General features: G+C 36.8%; 1 protein-coding gene across 9 annotated transcripts in view; it reads left to right on the top strand.

Annotated features, from left to right (window-relative positions):
* Positions 1-25,363, top strand: part of LOC106662796 — a 371,911-nt gene that overhangs the window by 316,968 nt on the left and 29,580 nt on the right. For all 9 annotated transcript variants that reach the window (XM_024230097.1, XM_024230053.1, XM_024230212.1 and 6 more), the window contains one exon: positions 24,278-24,545. In XM_024230097.1, coding sequence (XP_024085865.1) covers positions 24,278-24,545 — 268 coding nt within the window. The remainder of the gene's footprint in view (positions 1-24,277; positions 24,546-25,363) is intronic.

Raw genomic sequence — 25,363 nt, 5'->3', positions numbered from 1 at the left:
GTTTCCAAAATTGGGTAAGACTGATTTATCGGCGATGAAGTTTCTGGCTCACGGGCCGGGTGAAATTAACAATTGTGGACAACTTCACGTGTGATGTGAGCCTCGTTAGAGATCTCATGAGAATTGGCCCGGGATGTGTGTGTTGACACTCACTGTTTGCAGAGCTCCCTAACTAGAAGCTTCCTTCTACTCGTAACGTCTTTATATTTGACTTCGACCCTCACCTTGCGTTAATCAATGAGGCCCCATTTGATAACACAACTACTGCTTCAATGCAAAAATAGAAAATAGAAAAAAAAACAGCCGCTGAATCGATTAAAGTTAATTCTATTTCTCTTGGAGTTAAAAAGTGATTTATCGTCTTGTTTGCCTTCAAAGTTAGACCAGCATGACAGTGACGCCAAGCGCACATAGCGTTTTTTTTTTGTACAAGGGGCACCAAAACAAAAGTGTTAAACAGAAAGAATGGCCTATCCACGATAAACAACCGGGTAAATTGTCGTAATTTACTACTAAAAACCTTCCACAAATCACAACTTTATAAAGTTGTTATTTTTCACAGACCTTGGAATGCAAGGTCATTGATCAATGATGGAAGGTCAATGATCATTGAAATGAAAATATACTTTATTCAATATAGTTAGTTACAAAAAAGTTAAGTTATAAAAACAGATAAAAGCACACTAAGGCAATGCAAAAAGTTTTATTATTATTATTTTATCTTTTTTTTTTTTTTTTGACTGGGGCTTCCGACAACTAGGATATTTTAGCCCCCAACTAAGTCTATATTCTATTTACCCCTTCAAACACTAGAAAAGAATAGAAATAAATACATTCATACACATAAATACATCCGTACAGTACACTCATTCCGTTTGGTCGGTGGAGTACTTGATATTGCTCCACCGACCTATACTCAAACTAATCTAGATTGGGGTCGATGGAGTACTTTAATAAATATTCCGCCGTCGACCCCGAACACACACACTCATACGCTCTAAAAGTTCGAGGGGCGATGATGACGTTATATTTCACCCTCGCCCTCGCCATTCACGCTAATAAATACAGGCACTCAGACAAAACATATAGACACACAACACATAAGACATATTATATACAATTTAAAAAAAAAAAACAATTTCCCCTTAAGAGCGGAACAGGGGACCCAGAAACCCTGTAGGGAGCCAAGGCATGACATGTTTCCAGTTTGTGGGACACAGGGGGCGCCTGCGCTGGCTTTGGCCCAAAAGCAGGTGCCCGTGGGTCAACCGCGTATTATTGTTATTATTACTTTTCAATAAACAAGCACATGAAACTTATTATTATTAAATCTATTAGGTTTCGTGGTCCGATTGACCAAAAAATTCTTTTCAATTAATTAATCTTTAAGTAAGGTATTGGTCGAAAAATGGTAAAAGGGAAGGAAAATTCAAAAGGTAGTTTGAGATGGGAGGATGATGTCCGAGTGGATCGAAGTCACGTTAGCTCAAGTGGTAGAGGAGCGGCGTGTTTAGCCAAAGGTCGTGGGTTCGAATCCTGCTGGTTTTTATTAAAACACTGTTGAGAACAAAGAAACTTTATTGCAAGAGCACATGTACAAGACTAGACAAGAACTGACGGTCGCGTTGCCTATAGATACATACAACAGACTAATCGATAATGAGTGTTCGGCGGCTCCTTCAACACTCCCCCTCAAAGACACATCCATGCCCATCCTTGCTATGCACGTGTTGTGCTTGTGCTTGGTAAGTGGCTTCGTAGACGTCCGCCGGCACCTCTTGGGTTGGTAGGTCTTTCAATTATGGCTTTTCTCCAGAGTGAGTTGTTAAGCGCCTCGTTGATAGGGGGTCCAATGAAGTTCGCACTGCCTCCAGTCGGTATGTCGTTTTTTGTTGTTTCTTCTTCCGTGGTATTCCTCGACTGATTGTCCTCGAAGTGCTTGTACATCTTTTTGGGTCTTCCTCTCTTTCCTGTCAGTTGTATGCAGGGTCTTCCGCGCCCTTTCCTCTGTGCTTGTTCTTCTTTTCTTCGTTCTTCTCCGACTTCTTCACTTGTCTTCATCTTCTTCTTCTCCTTCACCTTCTTGAAGTTCGGTTTCTTCAGTCAGTTGCTGATCTTGAGAGGCCGGACGATTTCCTTTAATTTAAACTTCAATATTTCAGTTGAAATCCTCGTCCTATTTTAGATCTTGGGTTGACTTATTTTCTTTCTCTGTATTTTTTCCTTCAATGAATTTAATGTCTCTCGAGATTTTTACTATTCTCTGTTTAGGTAGCCAAACGCGATTTTTGTTGCGATCCCGCAGTTCATTTCTGGGCCTATAACCTATTAAAACACTGTTGAGAAAAAAGGAACTTTATTGCAAGAGCACATGTACAAGACTAGACAAGAACTGAGGGTCGCGCCGCCTATCGATACATGCAACAGACTAATCGATTAATTAGTGTTCGGCGGCTCCTTTAACAGTTTTTAAAAACACTGACTTTTTTATCTCAACCAATGCCTTACTTAAAGATTGATTAATTGAAAATTATTATTAAACTTATTAACACTATATTTTGACAATTTGAGCAGGGCATCTCATTAGTAATCTCGAGGGGGAAAAAGACCTGTTAAATATAATATTAAGTGATACAAAAACATCTTTAATAATTAAAATATGAAGTAAATTCTTTCCTGTAACTCCAGGCTTCTTTAATAAACTTTACCAAGTTGAACCATTGAGAATTGTTTAATGAGGCGATGGTATATTCTCTTGTTAATGGGGACAGACGTAAGTGTCTCAATCTGAACTCTGGCAGAATCGGACATTCAGCTAAGAAATGGTTGAGGCACATCTCATGTTGGATTATACTATAATAATAACTACTATAATCATTATAGTTGAGAGGAAGCAAATCACATCTAATTTAAAAAAAAAACAGCAAGCAAACGGTACAGAGGAAATTCTAGCACTCTCAGATATATTAAACTAGCTTCCATCAAGCGCAAGTACCCTATACAATAAGAATCTGGATGACTCGTGGGCCTGTGCTAGACATTTATAAATATGTACGGTCTTCAATGATCATTGTCAACATTACTTAACGAATAGTGAAGGTTACCGATGAAGGAAAAAGGGTTAATCAAAGGTCAAAATGACCGTCAGTAGATATTAGATGATCATTATTTTATATAAAATATGTTTTCAATGCAGTTCCCTATATTATTACTATTATTCTTCTATAACTTTCCCACATTTTTTCATCTGTCTGTTTGTCTTTTCTTTTCTTTCTGTATGGATGTATATCTGTCCGTACGATCATCACTCCCGCATTTACTCTTCCAATGCTTTATCAACACTTACTTATACCCTCTCTGTCACTCTCTCTTTTCTAGTCGTTGGATGTAAGATTGGTCAGCATACTTCAGCATACCCTCTATCTTTCGTTAATTTATTGCAGGTACAAAAGAAGAAATTGGATATTTTTACTAGCTACTGTGTTAAACTTGATTATTGATATTATAATTATTTGGAAATCGCGAGATGCGGTCTGGTGTGAGTAGGTTTAGAAGAACATTTTCTTTATCGTGCCAACGTTTCTATCTTTATTGCCCTCTCGGCACTCTCAACACGACACACAAGAATGGCACAATTACGCAGAAAACAAACACTTCGAGACCTGAAGATGATCTCAATAAAGATCGAAACGTTGGCACGATAAAGAAAATCTTTTTCCGAAACCTACGTCACACCAAACCGCATCTCACGATCTCCAAATAATCATTAACTAACGGTCACTAAACACCACACGTTGATATTATATCTTTTTTTACCTTTTTTAAGACAGACTTCTGCTCTGATTCAATGCAAATAACGAAAGCCGTATAGTTGTATGGTTGGTAAACCGCAAAACATTGCTTAGGACTGAGGCTTTAGTGTATAATCTTCTATTGGATGGTTCGATACCGCTTAAAATCAAGTTTTAAGACCCAGTATCGACTTGTGGATTTCGTTGATAAGTATCTCAGTTTTTATAATCGTTACTTCTATTTCAATTGTGTTCTTACTCGACCCAGTCTTTTGTAATATTTAATTGAAATGTTAAAGCATTTTCCCGTGCCCGAAAAAATAAATGGCTGTTTAGCGGTTTTCGGCTCTGCTACACGGATTCGTTGTTATGCAACGAATGATCTTTTCTGGTTGAAAATAATTGTATTTTAAGTATAATTTTCCTATTGCGTGACTGAGAAAAATGAAACACCTCAAAAAGAAACCGTTTATGATATAAATATTCAACGATAAATGGAGGGACATGAAAACTGCCAGGACAAAAAATAATCCGCAATCTACGTCATGCCATCTTCCCCGTGTGTAGAAAAGTTCTGGTTTTATTTTTCATCTGACCCCTCGGACGAGCTGTACCCGGTTTCGCCGATATTTACTGGCGGAGAAGAAAAGGCAGTTACAAATAAGCCTCGGGCGCTTTTGTAAATAATGCACCGAGACCGATAAAAGTAAGTTTACTACCTCGGTAAAGCCTGGAGACGGGCCAACATTTTCAACGTTAGAGTGAGGAGTTAATGTTTCTATCAATAAGTTAAAGACCGTGGTTTCGGCAAGTTCTGTACACCCAAGCTGTTTATCATGTAATCTCTTTTGCCAGGATTAGCTTTACATTTATATCAGTGTGAATGCGATCTTAAAACACTAACCCTCTCCTAAAGCATAAAGTCAAGTTAGAAATAGCATACATTTCGGCATTCATGACGTATTCAATACAAACTGATCCCTTTATGGATTCAGTCGTTAATGCAATAAATTGCTTAAATGATTAGCTACCGCATAATATTTGCTATTAAATTTAAATTTGAATTTGCTAAATTGACTTAACTTTGAAAGTAATACACTTTGTATTACGTTTTTAATATAGTTAATAAAGTGTACCACCTCGGCCGAAAATCTCCATTTTCATAATCTCTCCTAGCTGTTGTATAAACGGTTAACTCTTCATTTTTAATATAACTCTCAACGCGGGTCCCCATTGTAAAATTAAGCTAAAACTTTTTTTCCTCATATCCTTAACCCTTTATCTGGTTAAAAAGTAAACAGGTCTTTCCATTTGTATTCATCAGGCTTTTAAGTTCCTGTATTTAAAACCATATTTGAAAGGAAAAATAACAGGGATCGCTTTGCTGTAAAAATTGTTACATTCCAGTGATGTTATGATTTAGACATGATAATGTTTTGTCTTTAATTTCTTATATTTATTGTTTTCAAATAATGTAAAAATTCGATCACAGCTTAAATTTAAATCCCCATAATTTGTAACATTTCTGGTACACCATCGTTTCCGAGACCTAGTAATTGATTTCAGAAACCATTAGGACTATCTTTGTTGCCTGGAGTAATGGTTCAAAAAGTGGAAGATCAGATTCAGTGAAACCAAATCCCAGGAAATAACCGTCACCCTTAACCGAATCAACTCGCCTCCAATCAACGGGAACTCCGTTCCTCTCCTAGCAACTAATATCGTCCTCTTTTTGAGTCTTTACATCAATAAAAGACTTACTCGTAATCTCCACCCTCGATTAAAAAGAATGTAACTCACACACAGACACACCCACACACACTTTTACCCACTTGTTCCATCACTCACTTACTCACCATCTGCATTTATTAGTTCTATATTTTTATATCTCCCTCGCAGACTTTTCTCCCTCTCTCACTCTCTCTCTCCTCACTCATCACATTCTCTCTTCCTCCCTTTCGCTTTCTTTTTTCATTTACTTACTCGCTGTTATTATTTTCCTATTTTTTTCTTCGTCTGTTCCCCTTTCTGTTTATTTATCCATGTCTGCCTAGTCTCTCTCTCTCTCTCTCTCTCTCTCTCTCTCTCTCTTTTCTACCAAAACACTTAAAATGAAGAACATCGCAATAAATTTAGAAGTACAAAAATCTTTTTTTTATTCTCCTTTTACTACTCTCTCAAATTATACATTTCTTTCAATGTCGCTTTCTTTTACTCTCTCTCTCTCTCTCTCTCTCTCTCCCTCCCTCTCACAATGTCGATTTCTCTCTCTCTCTCTCTCTCTCTCTCTCTCTTTTTTTTTCTCTCTCTCTATCTATCTATTTATCTATCTATCTATCTATCTATCTAGTGATCATCTTGCCTATTTGGAAGAATGGTTCAAGAAATGACGGATCAGGCTCAACAATACCACATCCTAGCAAATACCCTTCACTGTTCTCTGGAAGAGGAGTTCCTCTCTTAGCAACCAATATCTTCTATTATTTGGGGCTTTACTTCTCTACGCACGGAATTAAATATTAAGGTCTAAGCGTTCCAACATCCAAAGAATTCAGCCACTCCATCCGAAATCCTTCAAACCATTCTTAGTATCAAGCCTTCTTTCCACACAGTCATTCAAATCTCATTCGTCCTCGAATCCGTAAGTTAATCCATAAAACCCTGGACCTTCATCCCAACCTAGAGCCAACAACCTTCATCCAAAACCCTTCCGGACGCTCCAAGAGACATGAAGCGCCAATAGCCTTCCTATTTTCTCCCTAGGGAAAGCAGTGAATAATGTTCTGATAGGGATGTAATTAATACATTACTTCTCTACTCATGTAATCCTAAAATATAATATTCATGAAGACAACAAAGTTGCTTCTAGCGTAAAATTCTATACTGTCCGATCGAGCGGATTAAAACAAAGATATAAACAAAAGTGAGGTAACAAAAAGCTTATAACGAAAGAACAAAAGAAACACGTAAAATCAATTAAGAGCAATGACAGAAAAACCATTACAGTTCACACAAAGCTGACGTAAACCTTCAATACTTTGACCAAATAGCTACTTGTATTACCACAAAAGGCTAAAATATAGATAATGGATACTCTTTTACAAACATTTCATAACAATTAGAGTAAACGTACAAAAACTACTACCAATAAGTACAATTGTAGATTAAGCCCAAGCTTTTTTCGCAACAAATCAGTCAGGACAATACTGAAAGATGTATTTCACCCTTTAACATTATATAAACGTATTACAAAGAACAGAATTACTGAAGATGGCCAAATGCCAAAAGAGATATCTTTATGACGAAAATTCTGATCAGCATGGTCAGAAACGATCAAGCTACTGAATACAGACCACATTTTTTAATGGTTCAGTAAGTATTATTTATTTGTCACACTTTTTATTATTTATTTGTCACACTTTCCTTTTATGAGAAATGATAGGATTTTTTGAATAAAAATGAACCTCACCCTCTATCAAATGCCCAAGGTATGGTAACATGCAGGGTGTCCATTTTAGATGGTCCAGTTGAATTTCTCTGGAACCAATGACGCTATCAAAAAATAATAATAATACGTGTTTAATATTTTTTAGTCTAGTTTCAAATTTTACATTTTTTTGGAGAAAAAGTATACAGGGCACCTAAGGCCCAGTTCAACATCAAAACTCTGCCCACGTTCCAAAATTCCAACGGTTCGTACGCCATTAGAGTCAGTACTCAACAGTCCATAGGACGTATGGATGAACGTTTTCCGAAGCCTCCACCATTTGTGCAAGGACATTAGACGCGTCATAATTTTATTTTTTGAAAATTCTAAAACCCTTCCAACATTTTGGAGAGAGGAATTCGGATTTTCGCGAACATATTCTGCTCCTCGTCGAAAGAAAGCCCTTCGGTTTCTTGTTGCCATAACTTTACCATTTTTGTCCAACTTAAAATCCGATTGGACCATTGTTTTCAGCGTAAAAAATCCTTTAAAATGATGTGTCAGGATGTACAGGGTGTTATTTGAAATTTTGAAGTTGATCTTGGCTTGAGCAATCCTGTATAATTTTTAATAACTAGACTAAAAAATATTAAACACGTATTGTTTGTTGTTCTGATAACGACCCTGTGTAAAAAAATAATAGATATAAATAATAATAAATATAAATATATTTTATTATATATATATATTGTGGATTTGCAGAGGCAGAAAATATCCCTCAGCTGGAAAATTATTATTAAACAATTTTTCGTTTCGACTGATCTTCCTTTTTCCACTTGGTGCCCAAAATTCATTGTATCCCTCTCTCCTTTCTCCCTTTCTCTCTCGCCCCTCTAATTGATACACAATTTTACGGTGTGGAAACCGTTTTTATTTTGACATTGCCTCTTTCCCCTTTACAATTCTCCCAGGGTCTTTTATTAATTGCCCGACGTCGGAAGCTTGACAAGGTCCATTTTTCTCATGTTGAAAGCTTTATTTCTGTTATTCGACCCAATTGTTTGGCAGGAGAATGCACAGACGTGGTCTGATTTTTCCTTCTTTTTTTTCCTTTTGACAGGTTGTATAAATTCCGACTTGAAACTTGACCGTCTTTTATTAGCCGATTAACACTTAAAATCGAATAAATTCTTACTTCTATTTTCCTCTCTCCTACTTAACTTGCGTACAGGTCATTCACCAAGCTTATTTCAAACCAAATATAAGCGCCATTAAAAAAATTAATTTTACCAAAAGACAAGCTCCTTTTTAATTTATAAGGTTGAAGAGTGTTAAATAAAACAGGCCTCTGTTACATTTTATAACGTGAATTCATTGGACCCTTTTCTGCCGATTTTTAATTAACCCTCACCTTTATAGTCAGAAAACTCGTTTTTCACATTGACGTCACTTCCTCCCACCTGTACAACATCCCGACTTTTATCAATTTATTTTCGGCCGTATACTTGAAATTGGTCATTTTTTCTCCCCAAAAGAGCTTTCCATTCCAAAGTGGTATGATGGCAATGTGAATAGCTGATAATGATGACATGTTTAATAACTGAGTTTTCATCTAATTAAGGGGGAATAATTACATCACGTTCATGTTTACCACAATATATTAAAAAGAAAGTTTTTTATAATTATGTAAGGATAAACAACAAAGAAATAATGGAAATTTTCATTTCATAAAACATAAAAAATATCAAATAACCAGTTATTTATACATTTTTATGTTTTTTATATACCCATTATATAAATATCAACTATAAATAATTCTATGCTCCTCAAAGCTCAACATAAAATTTTTCATTTTATAACATAAACACAAATGTTTTTCAGATCTTTTCTCATACTTCGCTGCACATTTAACATTAGTCTAATTACAATTTTATTATTAAATATTTTGTTGTTGTTTGCTGTTTTCTTATATCAAATATTCTTGGAAATGTAGATACTGTAGAACAACGAAATTCTATCGTATTTTCAGAACGTTTTTGACTCTTACGTGAGCCCTCTTCAGTGTACATTAAATCAGGCGGACATCCTAATAATGTGCTATTATTACACTGAATAATTATTAATTAATCGTTTTGTCACTAATAATCATAGTATCTTGATCCCTTAATTAATTAACTTTACTAATTAGTGTCGGCTAAGAGGCAAAAAAGTGACAGCCCTCAATATTTTTAATTACCTCTTAGACAATCTTCCATTGATTATCTTACAACAATATTAGACCCGTTTTAATAAAGGATTAAAGGTAAATTAAACACAGATAAAATCTTCCATTTGAATTTATAATTAGATTTTGAAAAATAAATCTTTGAAAAGTCAATCTGTTCTTTGTTGGGTTTTTTCTGTAAAACTGCTATCTAACGTTCTGGTGGTTTGAATTTTTAAGTTGTTCCATTTTTAAGTTTCATATTTGTTTGAGTGACGGTTTTACGCGATACTGATTCCGCTAGAATCATAGCATTGTTGGAAGACGGATGCATGTGGCCAGGGTGCTTAACATTTCCAGAACAACTGTCCGAAGGGTCGTCCATCGCTACCAAGATACTGGAAGTTACTCAAGAAGGCGTGGATCAGGTCGCCAAATTCGTGTCGCATCGCAGAGAAATTATCGTTTTATTGTTTCGAATGAACTCCGTAAGCGACATTCTACCGTTGCTGAGATCAAGCAACAACTTCAACAAGTTATAAATGTAGATGTCAGTTTACGCACTGTAAGACGAAGAGTTTCACAAGCTGGATTACTTGCGAGAAGAAACTGGTCCAGGACTTCTGACAAGACGCAGAACAGCTCGGTTAAGCTTCGCAAGAAATCACATCAATTGGTTTTATGTAAGGTATTTGTCGAGAGAGGGTTTGGAGAAGAAGAAGTATATCCACACAACATTTTCACTCCGGAGAAATTAGGGAGGTGGTTATGTTTTAAGCAGGTATTTTTATGTGCGCGATACATTGAAGATGTGTTATCCGAAGGAGTTGTTATTCCAACCCGCATGAACGAAAAATTTTCTGCGTATTCGCGCTCCTCTGTGACAATGATAGTATGAGGGATGATGGTCCTTCCATGATTTCAGTGAAGAAACTACTGATTTCGATCTTTTAGGAGTAGCTTCGTGTTTGGATCCAAGTCTGTAATAACTCATTAGTGATTCCAGTCACCAACTAGTTCCGTTTGTTCTGAGTGCTCCCTATGTCGAGCCTAAGAGTCATCTATCTTTCGCGAATCCTGGGCTGTTTTGATGACGTTCGATTATAAGAGATTTAGTCATTAAAAAAATTTATAAGCGTGGTGTCTGTTTATAACAATGTCATTATTAGACGTACTTGCCTTAGTAAAGTAAATGTGATAATGCAGAAGAACAGAAAATTTTTCGAAAATGTCCGTTTGTAAAAGTTTGACTTTGAAGTGTATTCAGTGCGTCTTTTTTAGATGGCCCGGCTGAATTTCTCTTGAACCAATGACGCTATAAAAATACGTGTTTAATATTTTTTAGTATAATTTCAAATTTTTACCGGTTTTTGAATAAAAATTATACAGGGTATTTCAGGCCCAGTTCAAGTTCAAAATTTCAAATACGTCCCCATACATCGTGACACATCATTTTACGGGGGTTTTCCGCTGAAAACATGGTACAATTGAATTTTAAATTGGTCAAAAAATAAGAAAGTTAAGGGGAGTCGTCGGTGGCAGCACGGGTTTAGGCGTTGACACGGCGCTCATCACCGGCACCCTGAAGATTTATATGACCTCTGCTATTGCGAACCCTTAAAAAAAAAGTTAGGGCAGAAAGTTTAAAACAACGCTTTTCGTTTGTTTCGTAGTTATTCCAATAATTTGCTTCTTCAACATAGTAAACATTAATTGCCTTTATTGTTTACATTCTGTCATTGTTTTTCAAACTCGCATTACGAGAGCAAATCTTAATTCCTGGAGGTAAATAAATTTTACAATAGTACCTGTTCGTTATATTCAGTATTCCATTCAAAATGAACCGAAGATCACATTTTTCCGATCAACATCGAGTTGATATGTACGACTGCTTTATTCATATAGTAGTGGTACTGCGCAGTCAAGTTGTACTCCCAGAAATTTCCTGATCGCCCCAAAGTAAACAACAAAAGATTATTCGTGTTGCTATCACCATGAAGAGTGATCAGTTGCTGTTCCATCACCAAGAAACCGGCAGCATAATTTCAATGAGAAACTGCATATTTCACGGTATGTTCGCGAAAATTCAAATTCCTCTCTCCGAAATATTGGAAGGGTTTTAGGTTTTTAATAAATAAAATTAGAGATGTACTCCGGAATTACAATTTTAAGCCGTATCGCCCTCATCTTGTCACGAGGCTTAGCGCTCTGATTACGACAGACGTCTAACGTACCTTTTTGTCGATTTCGGAGGCTGAGGAAAACGTTCTTCCATACATCCTATGAACTGATGAAACCAAGTTCACCTCTAATGGCATACTAAACCGTTGTCATTTTCAAACGTGGGCAGAGAATTTTGCACACTCATCATCATCATAATCAGGTGTTTCACAGTATCAACGATTGGTGTGGACTTCTCGGAAACAAGTTAATTGGGCCATATTTTTACAAAATAATTTAAATGATCAGTTCCTCTATTTTTTGAGGGAGATTTTACCAACACTATTAAATGATGTTCCCCTGCAACAACGACAAAGAATGATTCTAACTAATCGTTCCTATGAAATAATTTATACGACGTCATGGCATTTTGTTGCGCCCATACATAGCACGGGTTTTTTGTACGTAACCGCGTATTATTTTCTCAAAAAAGCAATTATTTATCCTGATTTATTCAACTAGTTTGTTAAAATTATCTGGACGAGGATCTCCTGATAGAACGATATTTTTTCAGAAAATGTCTCTCACATTTTATATCTTGAATACAATGAATTTCCTGCATTGTATTTGTTTTCTTTAACCATTTTAACAAGTGATTACTAATTAATGTATATGTATTAATATATGCTTATATATTAACCGAATAATTATCCCAAAACAAACCCATCTTTCCTTCTTTGTTTTTAATTGAAATCAAGAATTCAAACATTTTATATTACGTTTTCTTATAAATATAAAATGTTTACTGCACAAATTATTTTTGCAAATAAAAAAATATTGTTGTTCAGTTGTCCTTATATGCATAATTTTGACATTTGAAAAATGGCAAAAAGGAGGGAAAATTTAAAAGGTGGGGTTGAGATGGGAAGTTGGTGTCCGAGCGGATCGAAGTCATGATAGCTTAAGAGGTAGAGCAGCGGCGTATATAGCCGAAGGCCGTGGGTTCGAATCCCGCTTGCGAAACTGACTTTTACATCTCAACCAAAACCTTAATTAATTGAAAAGAATTTATTTGTTCAACCGAACCACGAAAACTAATAAATTCATAATTTGGTCGTTGAAGGTTATTTCGGTCTGCCTATACTCGCTCATAAATCTCGCGACTTACTACGTAATGTTTTGATTGGAATGAGAAGGAAATGCTTGGGGGGGGAGATCTTGATTCTTTGCATTTTATCGACTCTTGTACTCAGGTATCTGTTGATTTTATGGGTTTCGATTAGGGAGAATGGGTTTTAGTTAGTCGGCTGATTTTAAGCCCTAGTGAAAAGCTGAACCGACAAAGAAAACCGCGTTCTGAGCTGGATGGACATGGGATAACGAGTTTATCAGTTAAAATATGGCGTCATTAACGCCCTCAGCCTTCCAACAACTTCTCGTCAATTGACGTAATCGCCGCGTCATTAATTCAAAAGGGATTACCAACGCCAGGAGACCAATTCGTCGGTCCGTCCGACTATTAAATTATTCAAAACCCACTGGAACTATCTGCCCTGGAAATTCGCTAACCGCCGGCCAACTTAATAAACGTTCAATTTGGTATTTTATATACTTTAACCTGCCTTGCCTTGGAGCTAGGCTGATAGGAAAATCTACTTACTGGGTAATGTTTTATTCAAAATTTGTTACATTTAGAAATTTAATATACTATTTATAACTCGTTACATTTTTAATTTGGGTGTAGGTAGATTTTTTATGCATGCCGTCAGGTTTGAATAAATAATTCATAAGTAATTTTATCTTACAACAAAATTTCTATAAAGTACACTGAAAAGTCCTTCATCTCCTAAACGTACATACAAAAGATATAATTAATTTTTATTTATTAAATATACTAATCAGCTTTAAACTTTATTCTTAATAATGATTATTCGGAGATCGTGAGATGAGGTCTGGTGTGACGTAGGTTTTAGAAAAACATTTTCTTTATCGTGCCAACGCTTCGATCTTTATTGAGATCATCTTCAGAGCCTGGGATTTATAAACACTGATTAAATTTTACAATTACATGGAGGATATGAAAAAATATAAAAACAAAAAAACATGAATTTATACAATGCTAGAAAAAATTTTAGATTAAAAAATGTGAATTTATACAATGATAGAAAATGTTTAGAATTAAAAGAATGAATTTATACAATGCTTGAAAATTTTAGATTCAAAGTATTTGTACTCACTCAAAATGTTTGTTTTCTGCGTAATTGTGTCATTCTTGTGTGTCGTGTTGAGAGTGCTAGTGTTTTTTAAATCTAAAATATTTCTAGCATTGCATAAATTCATGTAATTCATGTTTTTTATTTTTTTCACATCCTGCATGTAATTGTAAAATTTAAACAATGTTTATAAATCCCAGGCTCTGAAGATGATCTCAATAAAGATCGAAACGTTGGCACGATAAAGAAAATGTTTTTCTAAAACTTACGTCACACCAGACCGCATCTCACGACCTCCGAATAATCATTGATTAACGGTCACTAACCGCCACATTTATTCTTATTGTTAGAAGAATAAAAGTTGTTTTCTTTCTTCTTGTAGCTATAGACGGGACATGACCATAGTGAAATACCAACGGCATTGCAGTAGCGAGGAACAATAGGTCGGAATCAAACCAAGTGTCTCGGAAAACTATTTATTAGACGGGCTTGTCATGTTTGTTTCAAAAACAGGCACTCTTCTGTGAAAACGTAACACAAAGGAAAAAACAACTATATTTTTCCCTCCTTATTTATTGTTAAGCGGTTTAAATTTAGGTGTTTAAATTTAACAACGTTTACCAATCTTAAAACGATAATAATGCGTGAAAGTATTTGTACGGTGTTGTTTAATAATAATAACCGACCAGTATTATAGGGATAGGTTAATGCGAAGATGAAAGGATTATGAGAAGACGTAAATGATTTAATTACCTAGAGTTGGGATATAAAATGATTATCTTCGGTCAGCCCATCCTTTTAGCAGTATCTTTTAGGTATAAGTCCTTAACAACCTCTATCTGCTTTAATATAATCATTTCACGGTTGTCAAAATCAATCCTCTTAAAATAATTAGAATAAAAATTCTATTTACATCCTGTTTGTTTTTTGTTTTTTTAATAAAAAGCAGTTGTTACAAGAACAAAATTGTCAACGGACAAGTCATATCTTCTAAATATTTGATCTTCGCGTAGTTTTCGAGAATTTATAGAGGGTCGCTAGAGTTGAACCACACGACCATCCACCCATGACGGTTCAGCATTCACGGACTTTTTCAGGCTAAACGATAAGTCCTCCAATAACAAAGCTCGAAAACAACTCACGCCCCAATCCTAATTGGTCCATTAAAATGGCCTATTATTGTTATTTACAAGGGCCAGTGTTTTATACAAACGACCATTTAGCCGGTTGTAAACCCTTGGTACAACAAGTAGGCCAAAAATGTTCATCTCATTGGGCACATTTTGAAAAATAGTATGGAATTGGCTGAATTAACTTTAAAACTTATATTTAACAAAAGGTTCTTAAAGCTATTCATCATTTATAACTTCCGTATTAAGGTCAATCGTCAGAGAAACATGGTATTCCAGGTACAAGTGTTCAAAATCTGATCTTTTACGCTCATGAGACATCAAAAATTTAAAAAAAAATAATATGTTGGAGTTTACGTTGTTTATATGTACAGCTTAACTTTGATGATTTTTCAGTATTTCACTACACATACTTTTTTAAAAACATTGATAATGAAAGAAATTACATGAGGAAGTTTAAACTTGGCCTGAAAGTTTATAAAAGTTTATCTTTGATCGTCACAAAAAAAGTCTTTCCTCTCACCAAGAAAAGGCAGAAACTACCGAGAGCAATTAAGTGGCGGGAGTCCTACAATCGGACTTGATATGTTTTTCTCCGAGCACTTCGCCCCAGTGGCAAAAAGTCGCTACAGGCCCCCCAAGTCGTGTTAAAGGAGAAGAGAGTGGTTCGATGTTTATGCCGGACATAAATCTTCTCCACTGGGGACTTAAAAGAGTGCTCGCGCAGAATCGCTTATGTTAAGCTGGAATTATCGTGTTGAACTAAACGAATGAAGGAAATCTTTTCATGCCTTACTGTAAATGGCAAAATTTAAATAATTACACACAAAAAATTGCGAATTCTGATAACACTAGTTTTTATTTCATTTCATTGAACTTTTAAGTTTAAGTTGTAGGAATCTATTTTCATACAACCTTTTCTATATTGGCCGGCGAAATGCCGCGTCAGTTCTTCGGCAACTTCCGAGGCTTCCGTCACACTCCCGCGATCGGTGGTCAATATCGGTACCGACGGAGGTTTGGATCGGCCAGTGAGTGCTATGACCCTGTTCTATACTTCTCTAGCGGAGGTGTGGCAAGTCATCTCAGACACATACCTCGCCAGGCTGTCCTTTTTAGCTTGGGACAAGGTACGCCTCTCTCTAGCTCTTTTTACTTTAAAGTTTGCAAGGTTCTCCTCTGTCGGATGTCTTCTGGAGCGCCGGAATGCTCGCCTTTTCTCCGCGTGTGCACGGCCGCAGGCATCGCTCCACCAAGGAACCGGTGGCCTACAAGTGGACCCACTGGTCCTGGGAATGGATCTGCCCGCAGCGTGGTTGATCTCCCGCTCAAAGAGGAGGAGATCAGTGTCGACATCCCCTGTTAACTGAGGTGCCGACACCGTCGCAGAGAAAAGTTCCCAATCCGCACGCTTCAGGCTCCATTTCGTAGGAGTGTGATATACTCCTCTCGAGACGAAACTCCTCAACACTATCGGAAAGTGGTCACTCAGGTGGGGGTCCCCCAATGGAGCCCATTCTACCCGGGTGGCCAGGGATGGTGAGGCTAACGACAGGTCGATCGCGCTAAATCGGCCTGTACTAAAATCAATATGTGTAGCAGCGCCGGTGTTAAGGAGGACCAGGTCGGACTTGCCTATTATGTTCCCCATCCCTCTGCCCCTTGCGTCTGTCTGTTCGCATCGACACCCACCATGTGTTGTGCGAATTAAAATCACCCAACACCAAAACTGGCGCGGGGAGCTGCTCGACCAGAGCAGTGACCTCACTGCTTGCCACGATCCATCTGGAGGAAAATAGACGGAACACAGAGTGAGGTACATCGGCGCCGCTATCCTCGCTGCGATCGCCGGTATTTCAGTGTTTATCCTTATGTGCCGGTACGTTTTCTCTTATTAAGATGACCACTCCTCCATGCGCCCTACTGCCCGGATCCGGCTGCACCTCTCTAGAGAAGGTTTTGTACCCCCTCAGTTCGAGGCGCGCCCTCGGACGGATTCGGGTCTCCTGTAGGAGTATCGCCATCTGTACATGTTCCCTGACCATTAACTGCAGTATTTGTCTCTTGTTACTTATCCCTCTACAGTTCCATTGCAGAATAGACTCCATTAATTGCTCTCGTGCGATTTATGCTTCCGCAGGTTAGGTCTGGGTCAACCCTTCTGCCACCCCTTTTTCCTCCGGGCCGAAGCGACTGGGGCTGTTGAAGAACTGTCGGACCCAGACGTGGCTTCTATAACGCTACGTGCCGGGGAGGTTTGTGAAGAGGATGTAACCATCCTCTTAATTGGGGAGATGGGGTAGGCAGCAGACGCCATTGAACGTGCCCCCGCTGGGCATATGACCCCGCAGTGACTCAGCTTTCGACCACTGTCGTGGCTTCTCGAAAACTCAAGCTATTAAGGGCTTTTAATTTATGTATTTCTTTCTCTTTTAATAGTACTGGACAGTTGGCCGATCTCGAGGTATGGTTGCCGCCGCAGTTAACACAAGTGGGTGGGTTAGCACATCCCGATTTTTTCGGGTGCCGGCGACTTGCACCGCAGGGAGATATGCCCAAATCTTTGGCACCTATAGCATCTTCGAGGGCTGATATAAGGTCGAACCTTTAATTTGTAAAAGGCGGCTCTTACTTCTTTGGGCATTTTGGCATGTTGAAGGTGAGGATCAGACTCGCCGAAGAGAGAATTTGTCCATTCCGGCGAGTATTCATTCTTTTAACGTCCAACACTCCCTGATCCTCAAGGCCTTCCTTTATGTCGTTTACGCTGCTGTTCAAGAGATCATGGTATGTTACAACCCCTCTTGAGGTGTTCAACCTATGATGAGGGGTAACCTCGACCTCTTGTCCAGCAAGCGTCTTTAAATTTGCAAGTTTCTCCTCGTTAACTTTTCCTGTGATGCCGATACATATTTTGCCGTTCCTGCTCTTTGTGACAGAGCTTATGTTGCCCAAATTCTCTTTGGTGCTTTTATGAAGGAGAAAAGGGCATGTTGATTTAAAATCTCCTTCTTTCCTTGTTACATTATAGTATCGCGTCAAAAATGTTTCGGTGAGTGGAGTAATCCCCAAGGGAGCGAGACCCACTGACTCCACGCTATTCTGTGACTTTTTCCAGATTTTCTTTCTTTCTCTTCTCTTCTTTTTTTCTGTGCCGGTAAACTCACTGTCACATGCACAGATTTCTTTTCCTTCTCTATACATTCCATTGCTTCATTTTTTAGCAAACTGATGGGGGCCCCTCTTCCTTTTACCGAGAACGAGGACGAACCCTTCGTCATCGACCGTCTTGCGAGCTGGAGTGGTGGAGTTGGTAGGTGGGGTTAAGGGGCGTTCAGGATGTTTGTTGGGACGGGTGTATGGGAGCGATTGGGTGTTAGGAGCGGGTGTTGGGAAAGAAGAGGATATGTTGGGCTGTTAGGCCCGGTTTGAGCGGAGTAGGCACTTTTACTCCTAATTTGATTTTTTCGTCCATTTCATCATATTTGATCATGTGTTTTGTCTGTAAAGTTGTGTTTGTAATATGTGAGTACAGTTCTCAGCCTTTGGGATCACTCTCGCGGCCAGCTCGGGTGATTCTCCAATCCCCCCACAACCTGTGTGGCCTCGAGGGGGCCCGCCGCGACGCCCAGAACGGTAACCATCCAGTCGCCAACTGGCAGTACTAGGCATCACGACATTATACACGAGGTGATAGGACAGCCTCCCCGGTGGCTATTCCTGGGTTCGGGTCCCTGTACTCCTCGCGGCCCGGGAGTGCCGTAACTTAGTTTTCCTCCTGAACCCTCACAGATGCAGGGTTCATGGACACTCAAGAAGACCGGGAGATCGTTACCTCCAGATGAGAACTGTATGTTGTTTGTGTGGTGTGTTGTGCACGGTAATTTGCGTTTGATATATTCGGGTTCCGAGGAGCTTGGCCGCGTGCATCGGCCTGTGTATTAGTGGTGGCATACTGATGGAGGCCCAGACACCGTCCAAGTCCCCCGCCATCACACCACCTAGTGTTAGGTGTGGCGGAGTTATGTACGTACTGGGTGGCCAATCCCAGCACGTGAGATTTTTAGTTCGTCTCAAGAACCTTCCTAGGGACGGTAGCCCTAGGGCGTGTACTGTTAGTGTGCTTATGTCTGTGTAAGTGTAGGTGGGGGGAGTGTGTAATATGTGTGGGCGCAGTTTACCCTCATGCCCGGGAGGGTTTGACGCTATTCTCGTAAACTTTAAACGTCCACCCAGCATCAAGTCCTTGAAAGCATTCTTTCCAGCAGATTATTCGGACTTAATTAAAACTTTCATTTCCGCTTAAAAACCCTATCGAATTAAATTAATTGTTAAAGCATAGATACCCAGGACTACAAATAAAGTTTTTGCTTTGAATAAAAGAGATTTGCATTCAAGCAGTATGCTTACTTTTGGTTAGAACTTAAATCACATTGGAACTTTGCGTTAATAAGCCCGTGAGAGTAAACATAAGGATGGTGAAATAAATTGATCGAAATCGATCTGTTAAATAAAACAAGTAAAAGCCACATGGGTTTAGTTTGTTCCAACACATCAAAAATAAAGTAAATGAAAAAATAAGCTCGAAAAAAGAAAAATTAAATTTATATATACTTATATTATTTAATAAAACAATTTACATAATTATCTGATATAAAATCCTCTAAATGATCTGGAAAACAAAAAAGTGTACAGATCCATTATTGTACATACTAATTATTTTTACTTTTACCACACATTAACGATTTCATTAGCACACATATGAGCATCATTAATATTTAATTATTGAAATAATAAGCAAGATAAGACACCGAAAGCATTTTTTGTTACTTTCTAATTTAGGCTTATTTTTTGTTGACCAAAGTACTGTTAAGTTTAATTTTTTAAATAAATTCTGTACATACTTCAGTATAAAAAGTTATTTTGCGAAGTTAGGAATCCTATGCAAGTGAGTTTATTGTGAATTGTTTTCATCCAGAAACGGTTCATTGTTTCTCCAGATTCTAAGCTTTGGAATATTAATTTCCTTGAAAGGAACTTTACCGTCAAAAGCCCGCGGTTGAAGTGTGACGAAAATACGAACAATTCGCGTTTGTCACGAGAGATAAAAAAAATTTTGCTTATTTTCTCAACAATTCGGATCGATGAGTTGAACCAATCATTGAAATGATTTATACGTCGTCGCGGCTTTTTGTTGTGCCCGGTATAGCACGGTTGTTGTTTTGTTGCTTTTTTTACGTAACCGCGTTTTATTTTCAAAAACCAATTATTTATAGTGATTTATTCAACTAGTTTGTTAAAATTATTTGAACGAGAATCTCTAGATGGAACTTTGTTTGTTCAGGAAATGTCTCTCACATTTTATATCATGAGTACAATGAATTTCCTGCATTGTATTTGTTTTTTAACGCAATGCTGTTTCGTTTTTCCCACTTAAACCACATCAGAATTATTATTTATTCGGAGAAAATTTATCCACAGGACGTGGATCATTATCATTCAAGTTTAAAAACAGTACAGACTGACCTAAATCAAAACCCTTAACCATGGAATTTTTATATCCAAAAGATAATTAAAAACACTTATCAATCTGGATTATTCAAGAACAATTATGCAGCTTTGTCAGAATTCTATAATTAAAGTATGAAAACCCGTTTTTCACATTGACGTCACTTCCGCCCACCTGTAAAACGCCCTTTTATTAATTTATTTCTCGTCTGTACTTGAAATGATCATTTTTCACCCCTAGAAGCTCTACTTAAGTCGACCCTGCTGTTTCCGGAATTATGATAACAACAATGTATCTCTGGGTACTAACTCGGATTATTTAACCTTTCTCTAGGTTAAATTATTTTGTGACGGGTGATTAATTCACCGTGGATATGGTGTTTATTTTATAACATTTTTTTAAACGATTGATATTAAGTAGCTTTTATTTTTTCCGACATCCTGGTCTACCTAATTTCCTAAATTATATGCCAAAATCGTCATACGTTATAATCTATAAAAAGAACATACAGATGAATGAACACAGACTGAGCTAATAAATATTTAATTTTAAATAAATATTTATCTATTCATAAACTTCAGCGAACATGCATTCTCACAGTACATGTAACAATAAAAAATGTATTTTTATAATCTTCTATTATTTCTATTTCGTCATTTTATTTTTACAATGATGAAATATCAATAGAAATTACCGAATATGTTATGAAACATCACCAAATTTTGCAGCAGTGACAAAGGCTGATATCTTATTTTTTATTAAAACTGGTTTAATGAAGCCATCAACTAATTTTACAATAGCTAAATACACTTTAGTCCATTCATTAGTGTTACAGTATATCTAGCTCAGTTCACTTCGTAACTTTATCTTACTATCTAGCAAATGGTTTTGATGGTTCATGGTGCTGAAAAGATATCAACTATCAAGTCATTATTGATTGCCAAAATGAGAGAATTACTTACCAGGTTAATGGCCGTTAAAAAGTAATAAATTAATATTTTATAATGTTTTTTTATCGTAAGGTAATCAATTTAGAATATGGGAAAGTTTACTGTGTAGAGTAAGCCATCTCTTCTGTCGTCTTACGGTGACTATGTAACAGGTATATGGTGTTCGGATGGCTTTGAAGATGGAAGTAGTGCTTATAAGCATACCGTGTGATCTCCCAATCGATGTGAAGGATATTCCGATCTTTGTGTATGCCCCTATAGCGAACATACCAAGGAGCAGCTACCATATTTCGTAGAACTTTATTTTGGAACCGTATTATTATAACTGTATTTCTTCTTTTGGCACACACCAAAGTTGTATAGCATACATCCATTTATGTTTTAGTATGTGATTATAAATCATTATTTTGCATTGATAGCCAGGAATTCTTTATCAGCAGGCTACAAATTTGCCGGTATTTGAAATCAAGTTCTTTCCTTTTTTTAATATTTGCATTATAAATTTTTTAACTATTGTTATTAGAAGAATTACTTACTGAATTGTGGGAAGGAACTAATTTAGCATTGAAGACAATTGATTTGTCTTCTAATTTTCTATTTGTGAAAATTACGGATTTCTGTTTATTTATGTTGACCTTCCAAGTATCTGACCATTGATGGATGGCTGTTGACTACCATTGTTTGTAGGTTCGTGGTTGCATGCATACGTTTTTCGACTGAGAGGACCTCTGTGTCATCGGCAAATGTTGCGACGGTTATGTTTTCCATCAGTGGTAGGTCACTTGCATATAGCAAGTACAACACGGTGCGCAAGATGCTACCTGGTGGTACGCCAGCCTTGATTTCAAACAACTAGGAGTATTCGTCTTGTTGTTTAACTTTGGAAGTCTTTCCGAAAGACAGGAGGTCAAAATATCAACATATTGTTTTGGAAATATTTTTTTAGCTTATGTGTTAAACCTTTGTGTCAAACCTTGTCAAGGGCTTGCCATATGCTAGGAATAAAGCTGAACATATATTTTTATCTTCTAGAGCTTTCTCTACAATATCAGTGATTCTATGTATCTGATCTATGGTTGAGTGCTTGGCTCTGAATCTGGTGGTTTGATATAACGTTCCTTTTTTTCAATCTTTTTAGCATAACTTTTTCGAATAATTTATATACACACATAAGAACTGGAAATAATGATATATGGCTGATGCCTTTAATTATAATATTACTTAACGGCTTTTTGTACACTAAATTAGGATTAGATTTAAATAATTTGCATAGTAGTATCTACAATATATTATTCTTTATATACTTTTCAATAAAAAATATTATTTGTTTGATAGTTATTATTTATCAGTTAGACTGTGCTAGTTATCAGAAGTCATTCTGAATGATAAAAGTAGAAACGGAATTTTTTCAATATTCCATGTTTTTTCATCTCCGATCGAGAACTCATTCCTGAAAATATTCTACTCATGTAGGATTTCTTTTCGGTTTTGGGCTTTTTTTAAAGTTTTCTCGTTTGTCTTTTATTGAACTAAGTCTGATATCGGTACCTTTAACAGTTTTCCCAATCCCAGAATGTTCAAGATTATTCAACCTACAACCAATTTCATTTAAGTTATTTCAGCATCAAATTTAATGAATACGCCTATGATAATAAATTTTATCAAATACTGAAAAATAAGAGAACAAGAATCGAGAATTGTTTGAAAACAAATGTTCAAACTTAATCTAAAAATAACCACTCTCCGTTGTGTTTGTTTGCACGAGTTATTATCAATTGTTACGTTTCAATCTTCCTTTTACTCGTCTACTTTAATCAATCTCCCGGGGCGTTTTGAACTTTATCCACGGCAAATAACAATCGGCTATTTTAACAGAAAACCGAGCCCCGTTGGATTTCGGAAAAGGCCACCGACGCAAAGTATTATCAGGTCGTTTGTTTGCCCTGAACTCAACCCAAACAAATGCCGGGCGTTATATTACTCCGTCGTGCTTCTCTTCGACCCTCTCAAAGAATACAATAGAAAAATATTTTCACTGCATTCGGCTGTTTTCCCAGCCGTCAGATAACTAATTTTGGAGTTGAGAGGGCACAGCTACAAAAATATTCAACCCTGCGATTAAACATTTCCAGCTGAATAAGTAAAGACTTCTCTAGAAAATTTTACACCATCGAAATATTACCATTTATTAATAACACAAATAAAGGATTGTGACCTTCAAAATATTCAGAAATAACCAAGAAATGTTTATCGAAGTCCATCCAAAATGCACTGTGCAATAAAGATTAAAGTTCTGCACCATTAACAATTACTTATGACTGACTTATGAAATAATTATTTCAAATGTGTTGTGTTTAATGACCGTTAGTTAATGATTATTTAGAGATCGTGAGATGCGGTTTGTTGTGATTTGGGTTTAGAAAAACGTGTGGTGTTTAATGACCGTTCGTTGATGATTATTTGGAGATCTTTATTGAGATCATCTACAGGGCTAAAAGTGTATGTTTTCTATGAGATGTGTCATTATTGTGTGTCGTGCTGAAAGTGATAGTGAGATATTGATTACTGTTCAATCTCACTGGCACTCTCACAGAAAACAAATACTTTGAGCCCTGAAGATGATCTCAATAAAGATCGAAACGTTGGTACGATAAAGAAAATGTTTTTCTAAACCCACATCACACCAGACCGCATCTCACTATGTCTAAATAATCATTATTTGAAATTATTAACGCTTTACTTTTATCCATTACTCCATTGAACTGTATGATGGGCAATTAATATAAATTTTATCCTAACAAATGTTGGCATTTTATCATTATTGATTTTAAACATTTAATTAAAGTTATAACGGATCTGTACCACAGGTTTAGTAATGACTTCTTCTTTTACAGGTTTCTATCGGTCAAGAAGTGGCTTCTGAGAAAGAAGCACCAAATAGAACTGGCACGGAAAAGGGGATGGAAGGGTTATTGGGTCTGCCTCAAAGGCACGACTTTGCTCTTTTATCCTTGCGATTCGAGAGAAGGAAGATCAGTCGAGGCGGCGCCGAAACATCTAATAATTGTAGACGGAGCCATAATGCAGCCCATTCCGGAACATCCGAAAAGGGATTACATCTTCTGCCTCAGTACGGCCTTCGGAGACGCCTATCTATTCCAGGTGCGTTGACATTTATTGTCTTAAAGCCGTCTAGGTGATTAGATATTCAAATTCTATCGTTATAATACAGAGAGGGAACGATTTATTCCCAAAGCCCGTTTAAGCAACGCGCTTCTAGGCCGATATTTTAATCGATACCTTGAATTGTATTTACAAACTGAGAGTCCTAGTATTTAGGAGGAAAAACAGAAGGACATCTACTTGGATGGCAGCCCACAGTTTTTGCATAATTAGATTCATTTGACCACTGACAATTTTTAATAAATTTATTTCTCATTAAGAGACATCAATGGAACACATTAAATCAGCATATAGTAGATTGTCAAATTGTTACACTAAAAATTTCAATTATTCGTACGATACTCCAGTTTTCCTAACGAATTATGATAAAACATGCGAAAGAGTCTGACTGAAAATAATTTAAAAATTGTTCGATAAAATATGTGAATGTTTATAATTTTGAATATAATTAAATAACATGTGAGAAATGGTTATCGACCAGCCATAGATAAACGATGATTTTTGAGTATCAGGGATGTGGTCCAATTGAAGAGTGTTATTATATCTCCGCCAAGCTTTCGACTCTTCATCCTTCCGTCTTCATCAAGGCTCAATTATGATTATTAACATTGTTAATCATAATTTTGGTTTATAATATATATATAAATTTCTCTTAGAAAATAGGCTTATGTGTACGCTGTAAAACCATTAACAAGATAAACATATTACCAATAATAACCTGAAGAAGACTGAATAATGAATCGAAAGATTGGATGAGGTATAATAATTCTTCACCTGGATTCTCAAAATCATCGTTA

This window comes from Cimex lectularius, unplaced genomic scaffold (assembly GCF_000648675.2).
Source record: "Cimex lectularius strain Harlan isolate CLEC.00 unplaced genomic scaffold, Clec_2.1 scaffold73, whole genome shotgun sequence".
Classification (NCBI taxonomy): domain Eukaryota; kingdom Metazoa; phylum Arthropoda; class Insecta; order Hemiptera; family Cimicidae; genus Cimex; species Cimex lectularius.
Note: the sequence above shows the minus strand (reverse complement) of the source record. Positions and strands in the feature narration are given on the sequence as shown.